The sequence below is a fragment of the Stegostoma tigrinum genome, chromosome 21, assembly GCF_030684315.1.
Source record: "Stegostoma tigrinum isolate sSteTig4 chromosome 21, sSteTig4.hap1, whole genome shotgun sequence".
NCBI lineage: Eukaryota > Metazoa > Chordata > Chondrichthyes > Orectolobiformes > Stegostomatidae > Stegostoma > Stegostoma tigrinum.
In genome coordinates this window covers 48,362,008-48,378,710 of record NC_081374.1, presented here as the reverse complement: position 1 = coordinate 48,378,710, position 16,703 = coordinate 48,362,008, and the positions used below count along the sequence as shown (strand labels likewise).

The window sequence follows — 16,703 nt, the reverse complement described above, 5'->3', positions numbered from 1 at the left end:
AAAAAAATTCTATCATGTTATGGTCACTCTTCCCCACAGGGTCTGACACAGCTGGATTGGCAATGGTTCCTTTCTCATTACACAGGCACCCAGTCTAAGATGGCCTGCTCTCTATTTGGTTTGTCCATATATTGGTCAAGAAAGCCATCCCGTATATACTCCAGAAATTCCTCCTTTATAGCATTGTGGCTAATTTGATTTTCCCAATCTATGTGCAGATTAAAATCAACCACTATCACTGATATTCCCTTATCACGTGCATCTTTACTTTCCTGTTTAATGCCATTCACAACATCGTCACTGTAGTGTGGGGGTCTATATATGACACCTACTAATGTGACCTTGGAGTACAGGTTCAGGTAAATAGGATACTGAAGAAGACATCTGGTACGTTTGCCTTTAGTGGTCAGTGCATTAAGTATAGAAGTTGGGAGATCACGTTGTGGCTGTACAGGACATTGGCGAGGCCATTATTGGAATACTGTGTTCAATTGCGGTCTCCCTGCTACAGGAAAGATGTTGTGAAGCTTGAAAGGATTTAGAAAATATTTACAAGGATGTTGCTGGGGTTGAATGGTTTGAGCTGCAGGGACAGGCTGAATAGGCTAGGGCTATTTTCCCTGGAGCATCGGAAGCTGAGGGGTGACCTTATAGAGGCTTATAAATGTTGGGTGACCTTACAGAGGTTTATAAAATCATGAGGAGCATGGATAGGGTGAAGAGCCAAGGTCTTTTGCCCAGGGTAGGCGAGTCCAAAACTAGAGGGCACAGGTTTAATGTGACAGGAGTAAGATTTAAAATGGACCTCAGGGGCAACCTTTTCAAATAGCAGGTTGTGCATGTATGGAATGGGCTGCGAGAGGAAGTGGCGGAGGTGGATACAATTATAGTATTTAAAAGGCATCTGGAAGGGGATATGAATATAAATGGATTTGGCCAAGTACTGGCAAATGGGACTCAATTAATTTAGGATATCTGGTCGGCCTGAATAAGATGGACTGAAGGGTCTGTTTCTGCACTGTACAACTCCATGACTCTATGACTGTGATAAAGAATTTACACATGTTATGGCTGTTGGCAAGTGACTGGACTTCCTGCTCCCTTTCTGCCTACTTTCTGTTCTTAGGTTTCCTTATTGTACCTCAGTCATTTTTTTTGTCGACTTGTTTTCTTTCCCTCATGTTTGGTGCTGTTTACAGCTTAGAACCACTTTGTACATGTGACTTAGAAGCTCCTGTCAAACTTGTTTTGGTGTTTCTAAATTATGGCCAGCACCACTAATAAATTACATCCAGCGCCCACAATAAATTACTCCTAGCACCTACAATAAATTATGTCCAGCTTCTCCAAGATATTAATCAAGGCATTCTAGGAATGTGCTCAGAAGGGAGGTATTTATCACACATCACGGTTCTGGCAAAAAGGGGCTGATTTTTTCTTATGGGAGGTTGAAGTATTAGGATAATATATAGGACGAATTGATACCGAGCACTCAGCTATAACCTGCTTCTGGGTGGGGGGGTAAACAGGGCAAGGTGGGGTGCTCTTCAAAGGGTCAGTACAGTCATGATGGGCCAAATGGCTTCTTTCCACACTTCAGGGATTCTATGAAGCATCAATGATTGCCTTTCTGCCACAGGATCTTCAGCTTTCTGACCCACAGTCCACAATCAGTGAAGATGGACAACTGTACCTTCCCCATGGAACCCCAAAGAATGCGTTACTGAGGTTCAGATTGTGGAGAGCCACCCCACCCCAAGGATGCTGCATTGGGGTTGAGAGGGTGGAGAGCATCAAGTTCCTAGGAGTGATGATAAATATCGACCTGTCCTGGATGTCCCATGTAGATGTGACAGTCAAGAACGCACAACAGTGTCTCTCCTTCCTCAGGTGGTTCAGGAAATTTGGCATGTCCATAAGGTCCCTCACCAAATGCTACATATGCACCATTGAAGGCACAGTGTCTGGGTACATAATGGCCTGGTGTGGCAACTGCTCCATCCAGGACCATAAGTAACAACAGAAGATGGTGTACGCAGAGCATCACAGTAGCCAGCCTTCCATCAATGGACTCCGTTTACACGGCCCTTTGCTGCAGAAAGGCTGCCAACATCAAAGACCCATCTCACCCCAGCAATGTTTGCCTACATAAACAATTTCTTCCCTGTTAGAATGATGAATAGACTCTCTAACTTCAAACAATGCTGATCTTGCCTAATGCACTCACTGTGCGATGTAACTTGTATGCCTCTGTGTAGTTTGTTTTTTAACCCTATGATTTGTACATCCTTGCTTACAATGATCTGCCTGCACTGATTGTAAACAAACCTTTTCACCATACTTAGGTACACGTGGCAATAAATAAATAAATCAATCAGATAGGTGTTCCATGCAACTGAGCTTTCCTGTTGGGCCTTAAGTTTTCTTTTGGGATATTTACTTTTTTTTGTGTCACCATAATCTTACCAGACTATAGGGCTGCTGTCTTATTAGAGAGAGAGAGAGACAACTGGTAGCGACTAAGCCTGAGGGCCACCATACCTCAGGCAAGGGGAGAGGTAGAAAATGACAGTCCTTCATGGTAACCTCAGCCAGTGATGGGAATCGAACCCACACTGTTTTGCAAACTAACTGAGCTAAACTAACCCCTATAAACTGCAGACTGAAACATGGAATTACTCAGCCTTTCCCTGCGCTATTACTTCAACAATTCAGAGATTTCTGTTCACACTCCTCCTTTAAGAAGCAGTGGTTTAATCTAGCTATTTGTACACAAACCCTTACAACAAATACTCATCAACTAATCAACTTATAACTTTAGAGGGTGATGTCACATTCTGTCCTCTGAATTAATACATTGCAGAAGTGACAAAATTACAAAATATTCAGCGACCAAACTACTCAGCAATGAATCACTTGCCTGTTTGCCTGTGATGTCTACGTTTTTGAGTGGATAGCTCCATTCACCTAATAAATCTCCTCCCCTCTTTCTCGCATCCTCATCATGCTTTCTCCCCTCTTACTGCTTTCTGTATCCCCTCTTGCCACACACTTCCCACGTTCTTGCTGCTGTTTCTCTGCTCGCGTTCATTTTGTTCTTACCATACTCCCCCTCTTGCATCTCTTCTTCCCCTCTCGCAGTCTTCCCCTCTCACTGCGCTCTTCCATATTTTCCTCCCTTGCAGCACACTCCCTTTCTATTGCTATCTTTGCCATCTTTCTCCCCTCTTTTTGCTTTCACCATTCTTTCCCCCTCCCCTTCCTCTCCTTCCCTGTTTGTTACTGTCGCTCTCCCCTTTCTGTCACCTTTTTACATTCCCTCTTATCACCCTCCCTCTTCCTTCACTACACCCACTCTCTCGCTGCGCTCCAGAATCCCCTCATCCCAGCCACTTCCTACACTTTAACAGTCTTCTCTTTCACCCTCCTTGCCTCTGTCTGTTTCCTCTTGCATAGTTTTCTATCCCCTCACCACCTTCTCTCTTTCTACTGTCTTGCTATTCTTTCCTTCCTCCTACTTCCATCTCATTGTTCTCTCTTCCATCTCATTCTTCTCTCTCTGTTCTGCCACGTCACTCTATCCCTTCCCTCTTACCTCCCCTCTTGCCGCTCACACGTCAGTCTTGCTACTTTCTTCACATCCTGTCTCACTACACCTCTCTTTCCTCCTCATCATGTCTCCCTTCTTGCTGCACTCTGTCATCTCAGTCATCTCCTTCCCCCATCACCACATTTTCTCTCCTCCGATGCTTTTTGAAATCTCTGAACTTTTTGCCTCTATCAACACTCTGCTACTTCTGAGTGCTGATCTTTTTAGTGTTTAATTAGCGAGTTATTTATACTGGACTTTCTCCTTCACTGCATCAAATTCCCTCATTCACCAACTTCCCAAGCTCACTCTGGACTGCCACAGCATTTATTTTTATCAATTCTTCCTTGAAACGCCAAACCTGATTTGGTCAATGCTGGGTATACTGTTCAAAAAGCCCTCCAGCACATCCAGTGCAGAAACAACACTGAAGGACACAACATGCCCCCTTTATATGGCACTGACTGCAGTATCCTGGGATTTTTGACAAGAAGAGAAGTGTGCAAGGTCAGTAGTTGACGAGTGAGAGCGGCAGGTGGGTGAGGGGACAGAGATGCCAGGCTTGTGAGAGGATAGAGTGGTTAAGGCTCCAGGTAGCTCCATTCAGTTTGCAAGCATGATTTTGCACATTCTAGTTGCTGCTCACTTTAAATTTCCAACTTGCTGTCATGCCAAGATCCTTGTCTTGGGCTCTCTGGCAGAGTTCCAGGGAAACTTGAATGAGGCTTGAGGAAATGCACCTGGTGTTCTGATTTGGCACTGTCAGCCTCCCAGACTTAACACTTCAGTTCAACATTTTCGAACTACAGCACTTATCCTAATTTGATTTCTTCCTCTTTACTGGTTTTCATTTTCCTCTCTTTTTGCTTCGAGCAGCAGCTGTTCTCCATTTGGCATTCACAATCTTTCTAAACACACATCTTAGGTGGAGTCTTTTGGGGTTTCAGCAACATGGGCTATGGCAAGATTTGTGGCATAGTTGCGCAGGGAGTCTGCTGCAGCCCATCGCGATGACAGGAGAAACTCGCTGTATCTTTCATATTTTGCACAAGCAGTGAGCTGAGTTCCTCATTACGCAGCGGCAAATTGTCAATTAAGGGGAGCTGTAACATCTTAAATGCCTTATTAATGCTGCAATTCACAGAATCATGGAATTATAAAATCCCTACAGTGTGGAAGCAGGCCATTTGGCCCATTGAGTCTACACGGACCCTCCAAACAGCATCTCACCCAGACCCACTACCCTAACCTTTCCCATGGTTAATGCACATAACATCATACCCCTGGACACACAGGAGACTGGAAGAACACAGCAGACCAGGCAGCATTTGGAGGAAAGGAGCAGTCAACTTTTTGGGTATTACTCTTCTTCAGGGCTTGCTGTGGGGGTAGCAGGAGCTGCAGACAAAGGTGGGGAGGGGTGGAAGCGGAATGGTGGTGATAGGTGAACACTGGTGACAGGCACGACCTGGTTGGCCAATGGAAGGAATGAATCTGGTTGGTAGCTGGAAGGGAGGGTCAGAAAGTGGAATGGAAGGGAGGAGGTGGGGCTGTAAGGGAAGCTGGGGAATGGGTGGGAAGGCTATTTGAAATTAGAGAACTCAATGTTGAGTCCCCTGAGCTGTAGGGTGCCCAGGCAGAAGATAAGGTGTTGTTCTTCAAATCTGCATTCTGTGTCGCTATGACACTAGAGGATGCCAAAGACGGACATGATGGAGGGGGAAGTGGGGCGGTGGCCGTGAGGTTAGGTTGGCCGTTACAGGCCAGGCGGAGAAGCTCAGCGAAATGGTCATCTAGTCAATGTTTGGTCTCATCAATGCAGAGAAGAGCACATTGGGAGCACCGGAGACAATAAGATTAGGTTGGTGAAGATACAGGTGAAGCTCTATCTCAGTTGGAAGGATTGTTTAGGGCCCTGGATGGAGGTGTGGAAGTGGTGTGTGGGCAGGTGTTGGATCTTTTATGGTTACAGGGAAGGTACTGGGCAGGTTGAAGTAGTTGGTGGGGAATGTGACGCGAACTAAGGAGGGGCGAAGGGAATGGTCCTTGCGGAAGGCAGAGATGGGTGGGGAGTAGATGTTCCAGGTAGTGGGGTCTAATTGGAGTTGTGCTTATACATAGCAAATAACATATCAAATATTCCTCCTTGCACTCACTCTGAATTTTGTTTGTCTGAGTTATACACGCAGTGAAAGCTAAACAGTGTACTAACGCAGGGGAGACTACCACTGTGGACCATGACCTACAACAGGAACTAAAAAGCTGCCAGCTCCTGTCTCATTCCCAGTTCTACCTTCTTTTTCTGTAAAAGTTAGATTCAACTTGGCTCCTTTCAATTCAAAAACAAAATCCTGCAAATGCTGGCAATCAGAAATAAAAACAGAAAATGCGAGAGAAACGTAGCAGAGCTGGCAGCAGCTGTGGAAAGAGAACAAAGCTGACCTTTTTTATGGATAAAATTTCATTAGAACTGGGAGATTTAAAGCATTTTAATTAAGCAAAAGGTTGGGAACTCATTACTTATGTCAATTAAGAATTACCTGGAGCACCGTAGGCAGGAGCTGTTGGATACGGAGGGTATACACCAGAGGGCATGTTCGACGGATTGGCTGGCTGCATTGGGAAACTGCGAGTCTCCTCCCTGTGACCTAGAAAAAATATCACACAGGAATGAAACACATTACACACGTATACTGGCAATTACACAACAACACAATTGCATACATACACTGATAATTACACACATACACATGCCCCACCCCCAACACCAAAGCAGTGGTGGTTTAACCTAACGGTCACCTCAGGTAGTGCAATTCATTGCGGCTAACTTTAATTGTCACATCAATTGGACAAATCGAAAGGAACAGGTAGCTTTTTTAGAACATTCTGGAACATATCCGTTTATGGAATTGAACTGTAATTGAAGAATCTCTCCACCTCCAACTTAAAAGTATTCGATAACCCATCTCTGCCACTGTCTGGAAAAGTGAGTTCCACAGATTTTCGTATTTCAGACAAGAAACTTAACATCTTCATCTTAAATAGGAGTTAAGATGTAATATCAGGATTAATTCAAGTCTTCATGGTGATGGATCCTCTAGGGAACAGTGAACATTACATGGTGAAGTTTTACATTCTGTTTGAGAGCATGTCCATAACAACTAGAAACAATTAAAAATGTGTGAAGTTAGAATTGGCTAATTGGAATTGGAGAACAGGTTAAAAGGGAGGATGATAGAGAAGCTACGGTTGACATTCAAGGAGATAATTCATAACTCTCAACAAAAATATGTCCCATTGAGGAAGAAAGAATCTAGCAGAAGGAAAAACCATCTGTAGTTTTCTAAGGAAGCTACGGGTGGTATCAAATTGAAAGAAAAGTTGTACAACGCTGCAAGGGTAGTGGTATTAGGTCAGAACAATGGACAAATTTTAGCAACTAGAAAAGGGTGATTGTGAGAGAAAACTACCAAGAGATATAAAAACAGATAGTACAAGTTGCAAAAGGAATGTTAAAACTGGAGGAAAAAACAGTGAGCTTAGTCCATTAAAAGGTTGGACTGGGTAATTGATAACAGGAAACAAAAAAGCAGCAAAGTCTTTGAACAAGTATTTTACATCTGTCTTCACTGTGATAGAGTGGGAAACCATCCCAAGAATGGCTGAAAATCAAGGGATAAAAGGGAGGGAGAAATTTGAACTTATCACAATCATTAGAGCAAAGGTACTGGGAGAACTAAGTGGGCTAAAGGCTGACAAGGCCCCCAGACCTAATGGCCTCGTATCTTGTGGAGCTTAAAAGCATAAAGAGGTGATCTTAGTTAGACATTTATGTTCACAAGGGAGATTTTACAGTGTGAATGCTGAAACTATGTTCCTCTTATGGGAGAAGCTATAACCAGAGGGCACAATTTAAAAAATATGCAAACTCCCACTGAAGATGAAGATGCTAAGCTTTTTCTCTGAGGAAGTCTGTGGAACTCACTTTTCCATACAGCGGTATAGAGATGGTTCATTGAACAGTTGGAGGTATATATATTCTTCAATTACTGGGAATCAAACATTACTGAGTGTAGGCAAGAAATTGGAGTTGTAGCCACAATCAGATCAATCATGATCATAATGAAGGGCAAACAGTTTCAAGGGATCGAATGGTATACTCCTGCTCCTGGACAGTAGGAACTGCAGATGCTAGAGTCTGAGATAACAAGATGTGTGGCTAGAAGAACACAGCAGGCCAGGCAGCATCAGAGGAGCAGGAAGGGTCCAGACCCGAAAAGTCAGCTTTCCTGCTCCTCTGCTGCTGCCTGGCCTGCTGTGTTCCTCCAGCTCCACACCGTGTTATCTTATACACCTGCTCCTAACTTGCAAGCAGTTTTGAGCACTGAAACTAAGAAAGGATGTGCTGACGTTGGAGGGGTCCAGAGGAGATTCACAAGAATGATCCCAGAGATGAACGGCTTGTCATATGAGAAGCAGTTGAGGACTCTGGGTCTGGATGGAGTTTAGAAGTATGAGGTAGGGATCTCATTGAAATACCAGGAGGCCCAGATAGAGTGGGAGTGGTGAAGATGTTTCCAGTAGAAGGAGACCCAGGACTCAAGGGCACAGTGTCAGAGTGAAGGGACCAGACTGTAGAACTGAGATGAGGAGTAATTTCTTCAGCCAGAGGGTAGTGAGTCCGTGGAACTCATTGCTACAAAAGATTGCAGAGGCCAAGTCGTTAAGTGCATTTAAGACAGAGATATATATCTTCCTGATTAGCAAGGGGATCAAGGGTTATGGGAGAAGGCAAGAGAATTATGTTAAGAAACGTGTCAGCCATGACCAAATCATGCAGCCGACTCAATGGACCATATGGTCTAAATCTGCTCCTACTATCTTATGGTCAGTTCTGAAGAAGGGTCCCAACCCCAAAACATCAACTTTCCTGTTCCCCTGATGCTACCTGGCCTGCTGTGTGCATCCAGCTATACACATTATTAATGATGATCAGATTGACACTGTGGTCAGAAATTTCCTGTGCCAATGATGCTGCATATCTTCCCTGTCATCTTTGGATCCCAGGTGAAAGATGCAGGATCTATCAGGGATAATGGAAACTGCAGATGCTGGAGAATGCAAGATAACAAAGTTGGGGCTGGATGAACACAGCAGGCCAAGCAGCATCTTAGGAGCACAACAGCTGACATTTCGGGCCTAGACCCTTCATCAGAAAAGGGGATGGAGAGAGGATTCTGAAATAAATAGGGAGAGAGGGGGAGGCAGACTGAAGATGGATAGAGGAGAAGATAGGTAGAGAGGACAGTATGGTTCAGGAGGTAGGGAGGAGATAGGTCAGTCCGGGGAGGACAGACAGGTCAAGGAGGCGGGATGAGGTTAGTAGGTATGAAATGCAGGTGCGGCTTGTGGTGGGAGGAGGGGATAGGTGAGAGGAAGAACAGGTTAGGGAGGTGGGGACAAGCTGGGCTGGTTTTGATATACAGTGGGGAGAGAGGAGATTTTGAAGCTGGTGAAATCCACATTGATACCATTGGGCTGCAGGGTTCCCAAGCAGAATATGAGTTGCTGTTCCTGCACACCTCATCCCTGCAATAACCGCCAAAAGAGAATCCCCCTCGTCCTCACAGACCACCCCACCAGCCTCCGGATACAATGCATCATCCTCCGACACTTCTGCCATCTACAATCCAACCCCACCACCCAAGACATTTTTCCATCCCCACCCCTGTCTGCCTTCCGGAGAGACCACTCTCTCCGTGACTCCCTTGTCCACTCCACGCTTCCCTCCAACCCCATCACACCCGGCACTTTCCACTGTAAACACAGGAAGTGCTACACCTGCTCCCACACCTCCTCCCTCACCCACATCCCAGGCCCCCAGATGACTTTGCACATCAAGCAGATGTTCACCTGCACATCCACCAATGTGTTATACTGCATCCGCTATACCTGATGTGGCTTCCTCTACATTGGGGAAACCAAGCGGTGGCTTGGGGACCGCTTTGCAGAACACCTACGCTCGGTCTGCAGTAAACAACTGCACCTCCCAATCGTGAACTATTTCAACTGCCCCTCACATTCCTTAGACAACATGTCCATCCTGGGCCTCCTGCAGTGCCACAATGATGCCACCCATAGGCTGCAGTAGCAACAACTCATATTCCACTTGGCAACCCTGCAGCCCAATAGTATCAATGTGGACTTCACCAGCTTCAAAATCTCCCCGACCCCCACTGCATCCCAAAACCAGCCCAGCCTGTCCCCGCCTCCTAACCTGTTCTTCCTCTCACCTATCCCCTCCTTGCACCTCAAGCCGCACCTCCATTTCCTACCTACTAACCTTGACCTGTCCACCCTCCCCGGACTGACCTACCTCCTCCCTACTTCCCCACCCATAGTCTCCTCTCCACCTATCTTCTCCTCTTTCTAACTTCAGTCCGCCTCCCCCTTGCTCCCTATTTATTTCAGAATCCTCTCCCCATCCCCCTTTTCTGATGAAGGGTCTAAAGCCGAAATGTCAGCTTTTGTGCTCCTAAGATGCTGCTTGGCCTGCTGTGTTCATCCAGCCCCACACTTTGTTATCTCAGCATCTATTAGGGAACTCTTTCAGACTGAAATAGGGTCAGAAAATCCTGTTAATGGCTAGGTGCTGAATGTAAAGCTTAAAGTTCCAGTCCTTGAATGTTAGTTGGTGAATGGATATGTCATCTGCATGGGTAAATATGTACATGAGTAAATGGGTGGGAGAGAGATGGGTGAAGTGAGTATGGCAAGTGCATATGATGATTAAGATGGACAAGGTGTGTTGGTGGGCGAACGGATAGTCAAGTGGGTAGCCAGGTTGGGGATAGTCAGCCTTGGGAGAGGGTAAGTCAAAGAAACATACATACAAAAATAAGTTCAGGAGTAAACTATTCAGTCCTAAACCAGATCCACCAATCAATATGATCATTTTTGATCATATAAATTCAGTCCCTTTACTCACTTTGGCCCCACACCCTTTAGGTCCTGAGAACCATATCGAACTTCTTCAGAATATGCACAATTTTGACCTCAGCTGCTTTCTGTGGCAGAGAATTCCACAGACTCACCGGGTAAAGAAATTTCTCCTCATCTCAATCCTAAATAGCCTATCCCATATCCTTAAAAAGTGACTCCTTGCTTGGGACTCCCCTGTCCTTAGGAACATTGATCCTGCATTTACCCTGTTTAGTGCTGTGAGAATTTTATAGATTTCTATGTGATCACCCCTCATTCTTCCAAATCCCTGTGAATACAGTCCTAGGCAATCCACTGTCTCTTCATACATAAGTCCTGCCACCCCGAGTATTAGTCTGGTAAACTTTTACTGTACTCCCTTGACATCAAGAAAATCTTTCCTCAGATAAGGAGACCAAAACTGTACACAATACTCAATGTGTGCACTCATCAAGGTCCAGTATAAACGTCATAAGATATCCCTGTTTCTGTACTCCAATCCTCTCACTCCTTGCCTTCTTCACTACCTCCTGCTCCAGTGTGCTTACTTGCAGAGGCTGGTGTACAAGAACACCCAAGTCTCATTGTATTACCCCTTTCCAATTTTGTTACCATTCAGAAAACAATCTGCCTTCTTGTTTTTGCCTTCAAAGTGGAAAATCTCACATTTATCTGCATTTCACTGCATCTGCCACACAATTACCCACTCATTCAACTTGTCCAAATTACACTGAAGCATCTCTGCATCCTCCTCACAGTTCACACTGCCATACAGCACTCAGCTCAGGAAAGGGGCTAGTCAGTTTGGGGCGAGGATAGTCAGCTTGAGGAGGGGCTAGTTAGTTTAGCAACAGATAGTCAGCCCAGGGAGAGGTTAACTAGCGCATAGTAGGGGTAATTAGTTCAGGGAGAGGGATAATCCAGTAAAGGGAGGGACTAGTCAGCTCAGGGAGAGGGAGGTAGTTAGCTGAAGGAGAGGTTAGTCAGCTCAGGAAGGGGATAATCAGGTTGGAGAGGGTAGTTACATCGGGGAAGGTGTAATCAGGCTGGGGACAAAAGTCAGTGGGGGACAAGAGTCAAGTGAGGGAGAGGGGTCAGGCTGGAGTATGGAGTCAGGCTGGGGGCTGGAGTCAGGTTAGTCTGCATGGCCAAGTCATATCAGGGTAACCAGGTCAGTCTTAAGGTTTTCTTGGAGGAGTAATCATGGGATTGGGGCTACTGTGTCATGGGGGTTGTTAGATGAGTCAGTTCTGGGTTCAGATAGGTTGTGGTGAGGTTGGTCGGGATGGGTTTTAGGTGGGAGAAGGTCAAGTTAGCTCAGTGGCAGCACAGTGGCTCAGTGGTTAGCACTGCTTCCTCACAGTGCCAGTGACCGGTGGTCAATTCCACCCTTGGGCGACTATCTGTGTGGAGTCTGTGTGGGCACGTGCTCCCGTGTCTGCGTGGGTTTTCTCCAGGAGCTCTGGTTTCCACCCACAATTCAGAGATGTGCAGGCTAGGTGAATTGGCCATGCTAAATAGCTCAGTGTTTAAGGATGTGTAGAGTAGGTGGATTATAGCAGGATGGGTCTGGGTGGGATGCTGTGTGGGTTGGTGTAGACTTGTTGGGAAGAAGGGCCTGTTGCCACACTGTAGGGATTCTAATGATCTATGATGTTGGGTTGTATGTGGGGAAAGAGTGGGGGTAATTTGTCATGGGGGTTTTGGGATGGGTTGTGGGGGGATGGGGTTGTGTTGTGTTATGTGGGTGGGATCATGTTGGATTCTGGTGGGGGCGCCTTGGGTTGGGATGTTGGTGGTGTGGAGTTTCAGGGTGGGTTGTGTGTTTACAACCACAAGAGGGATGGCAGGGGTCAAGTTGAGCTCTGGTGGGTGGGTTGGGTTGGATTATGCATGGGGAGTCAGAGTGGTTTGATGGGCGGGGACGTGTTAGGTTTAGCAGCAGAATAGATTGAGTTGTGCGGTGGGACCGTGTGGATATTCGTCATGGAAATTGTCCATGAGATGGACTATGCAGTTGGGATTAGCCGAACTACAGAACTTTCTGGAAATGTTAGAGTTAGAGACTTCAAAGGGTTTGCACTGACCTGTCTGAATAGTTATCCAGGAGAAGTTAGATGATTAAAACTTGCTCGATCTCCTGAATAACTCAGAAGCTGTCACATTCCCCATCCCTGTATTCACCACCAATGTCCCTGACTAAGCCACCCTCTCCCCCTCATAGATTTCTGCTCCCCACAGACTCTCACACACAGAGTCCAATGTTCTAATCACCCCCTCGCAGACCCCTCCCACAAACCCCGAGTACCCTTACCCCACATTCACCTGGCAGCTTTCCCTCCTTCCACCCAAGCACTATAACTGTAATCCTCACCCCACTTGCCTGGCAGCTCTCAACATGAACCACCTGGCACCCTACCCTTTCACTCACCTGACACCTGTACCCTTGGCCCACCCACGTGTCTGACTGACCGAGCTGTGAAGTAACACCCTGATTGGCTTACTAACCCGTGAAGGGGAGCCTCATCTGTTGTCGCCGACGGTACAGGTAGCAGCAGGAACACAAGAAACAACAAACCAGAATCCCAACGATGACAATGAATAGGAGGACCGCAGAGGCAATTCCAGCAATCGTGGTGGAGCTAATTAAAAACAAAAGCAGCAATTCTCCTGTTAAGCACTGACAGTATAAAACGCACAGAACCGAGTACATTATGCTGGATTCTACACTTTTCAAGTTATTTGGTTATTTTCCTAACATATTCTCTCCAAGCAATGCAAGGAGGTTCATCTATCTTAAGATAATACCACTCGTTTAAGAGAAGAAAGTAACAGAAGAGTTAGGAACAGGAATTGGCCATTCAGCCTGTTGAGCCTGCTCTGCGAGATCATTTGTGTTCTTTGACCTCACCACCACTTTTTCTTACCCTACAATCCCAGAGTTCCTTTAGAGTTCAAAAAGCAGAATCTTGAGTTGTTTTCAACCTGAGTATTCGTAAGTGTCCACAGCAGCAAAATCCAAAGATTCACAAACTAAAGAGCAGAAATTTCTCTTTTCAGTCTTCAATGACCCCTTATCCTGAAATGAAGCACCATTCTTCTCAACACTCCAGCCCCTTAACATTTACACCATTCAAAGATGTCGGATTCAGCATGGTTGTTCTAAACTGCACAAAGCATCAGCCTGCTGTACTCAAGCACTCCTCTTTTTCATTCCAGGAATCAGTCCAGTGAAATTTCATGGCACCCCTTGCTGGTGTACACGTACTTCAATATATATCCAATTCATTTATAGTAAGGAGATCTCATGGCTCACAAAAGAGATAAATTTGTTTTGAATCTTCATTTTGCAGTTAGAAATACAGAATTAAGTTAAAGGAGTAATGTTGTACATAGTAGTCCAGTGTGGACTCACTATTACAGCAAGATTTCCTCAATATTCGACTCCAAACTCCTTGCAATAAAAGCTAATACACCACTGGCCTTCCTAATCATTTGCTATTTCTTTATGCTCAAGTTGAGTTTCATGTATAAAGTCAACCAAAACCCTATGAACACCAACATTTAATATTTTCTCACCATTTAAATCATTCTGCTTTTCTATTCATCTTACCAAAGTCTACGCGTTAGTCCATCTGCCACCTGAATGCCCAAAGCCTGTCTATCAGCCTACCACTCAGAAGCAAATTTGAGTATATTTGATTATTAATATGGCATATGAATTGCTGAGACGCTAGATCTTTGTGTATTCCACTGTCAACAATGTGCCAACTTGAAAATGCCATGATTATTTCTACTGTTTTCTATTCTTTAATCAATCCTGTATCTAATTTAAGATATTATCCCCATCCACAGGAATGCTTATCTTCCACTAACTATATTTTGTGCTGTACCTTGAAAATGTTTTCTAAAAATCCAAATATACTACATCTACTGGTTCCCATTTATCTATTGTATTAGTTATACCCACACAAAAAATTTCCTTACATAAATCCACGGCGACTCTCCCTAATCACACAATGAATTCCTAAGCACCCTGAAACCACTTCCTTAATAATAGATTCTAGCATATTCCTGAATGGTAAACCTGGTTTATAGTATTGTCCTCACACTCTCTTCTTTCTTGAATAACTGTGTTTTATTTGCTAACTTCCAATCTGCTGGGGCCATTCCAGGATCTAGAGAATTTTGAAAAATCACAATCAGTGCATTCACGATCTCTGCAGCCCAGTTTTGGAACCCTGACTGTAGTCTATAAAATCCAAAGGATTTGTCAGCAGAGTAGGTTCAAGTTTCACCATCTCTGATGCTCAGAGCTTTTTGCTCTGCATTTGTTAACTAAATGATCTGGACACCAGTGCTCTAGTTCCCTCCCTTCCCATAAACCATATGAAATATGCCTGGAGTAGGCCACTTGTTCCCATTGCTCCACCATTCAATAGGATCACAACTGTTCCAACGTTCCTCATGTCCACTTTGCTGTTCTTTCTCCTTAACCCTTGATTCCCCTACTGATTCAGAATCAAACTATCACAGCCTTATATAGCCTTGTCACGCTCTGTGACGAGGAGCTCCAAAGACTCTCAACCCTCTGAAAGAAGAAATTTTTATTCAGAGATAATGGGAACTGCAGATGCTGGAGAATTCCAAGATAATAAAATGTGAGGCTGGATGAACACAGCAGGCCAAGCAGCATCTCAGGAGCACAAAAGCTGACGTTTCGGGCCTAGACCCTTCATCAGACGGAGCTCTCTCTGATGAAGGGTCTAGGCCCGAAACGTCAGCTTTTGTGCTCCTGAGATGCTGCTTGGCCTGCTGTGTTCATCCAGCCTCAAATTTTTATTCATCTCAGTATTAAATTAGTACCAGTTTATTCTGAGACTATGCCCTCTGGCCCTAGACTCTCCCATGAAGGAAAACATCCTTTCAACATTTATCTTGTCAAGCCCTTTAAGAATTCTATCTATTTCCGTGAGATCACCTCTCATTTTTCTACATTTCAATGAGTAGAGTCCCAATCTGTTTAACCTTTGCTCATAAGATAATCCTTCTATATTGGGGATCATCCTAGGGAACCTTCTCTGAACTGCATCCAATGAAACAATATCCTTGCTTAAATAAAGGTGCTCACTCTAGGTGTGGTCTCATCAGAATCTTATATAGTCACAGTAAGACTTGCCTACTCTTATACTCCAATCCCCTTGAAATTAAAATCAATATTCCATTAGCCGTCCTGACTACCTGCTGTACCAGTATGCTAACCTTCTGTGTCTCGCACATAAGTATCTCCAAGTCCTTGTGTTGCAGCTTTCTGCAGTTTTTCTCTTCTTAAATAATACTCTGCTATTTTGTTCTCCCTCCCAAAATGAACAACTTCACATTTTCCTACATTATACTCCATTTGCTAACATTTTTGCCCACTAACTTAATCTATTAATATCTCTTTGTAGATTGTTTGTATCCTTCTCACAACCTGCCTTTCCACCTATTTTTTGTGTTATCTTCAAATTTGGCGAGAGTGTACTTTCTTCCTCTCAGTCATTAATTTGTATTGCAAACAGCTGCAGCCTGGGACTGGGCCCTGTGAAACGCCACTGGTCACAGGTTACATGTCAGGAAAAAAAATACTTACCTCCACAACTCAAATAAATTAGTCAGACATGGCTTCTCTTTCACATGACTCTGCTTGATTAGATTATAGATTTTTAAAATGTTTGGCTTTTACTTCCTTAGTAATTGACTGCAATAATTTTCCAACTGTACATGTTAAGCTTGTTGGCCTATAATTGCTCTCCTTTTGCCTTTTCCTCTTTTTTGAAAAGGGGTGTTAGCAGTTTTCCATTCCTCTGTTCTTCTCCAGAATCCAAGAAAACTTTTGGAAAATTACAACCAATACATCCACTACCTCTAAGACTCAAGCCATCACAGCCAGGGGACTATCTGTCTTTAGCCCCATTTCTTTGTCTAATACTGTTTCTCTTGTGATGGTGATGGTACTTAATTCTTCTGCGTATTCTTTAGTATTGATGGGATGTTTGTAGTATCTTCCACACAAAAGACTGGTGCAAAGTACCTGTTTAATTCCTCTGTCTATTTCTTGTGCCCCAAATCAATTAGTGCAGTCACAAAAGCA

General features: G+C 44.5%; 1 protein-coding gene across 2 annotated transcripts in view; it reads right to left on the bottom strand.

Annotated features, from left to right (window-relative positions):
* Nucleotides 1-16,703, bottom strand: part of LOC125462865 (comitin-like) — a 64,815-nt gene that overhangs the window by 16,875 nt on the left and 31,237 nt on the right. For both annotated transcript variants that reach the window (XM_048553308.2, XM_048553309.2), the window contains one exon: nucleotides 6,130-6,237. In XM_048553308.2, the coding sequence (XP_048409265.1) occupies nucleotides 6,130-6,237 (108 nt within the window). The remainder of the gene's footprint in view (nucleotides 1-6,129; nucleotides 6,238-16,703) is intronic.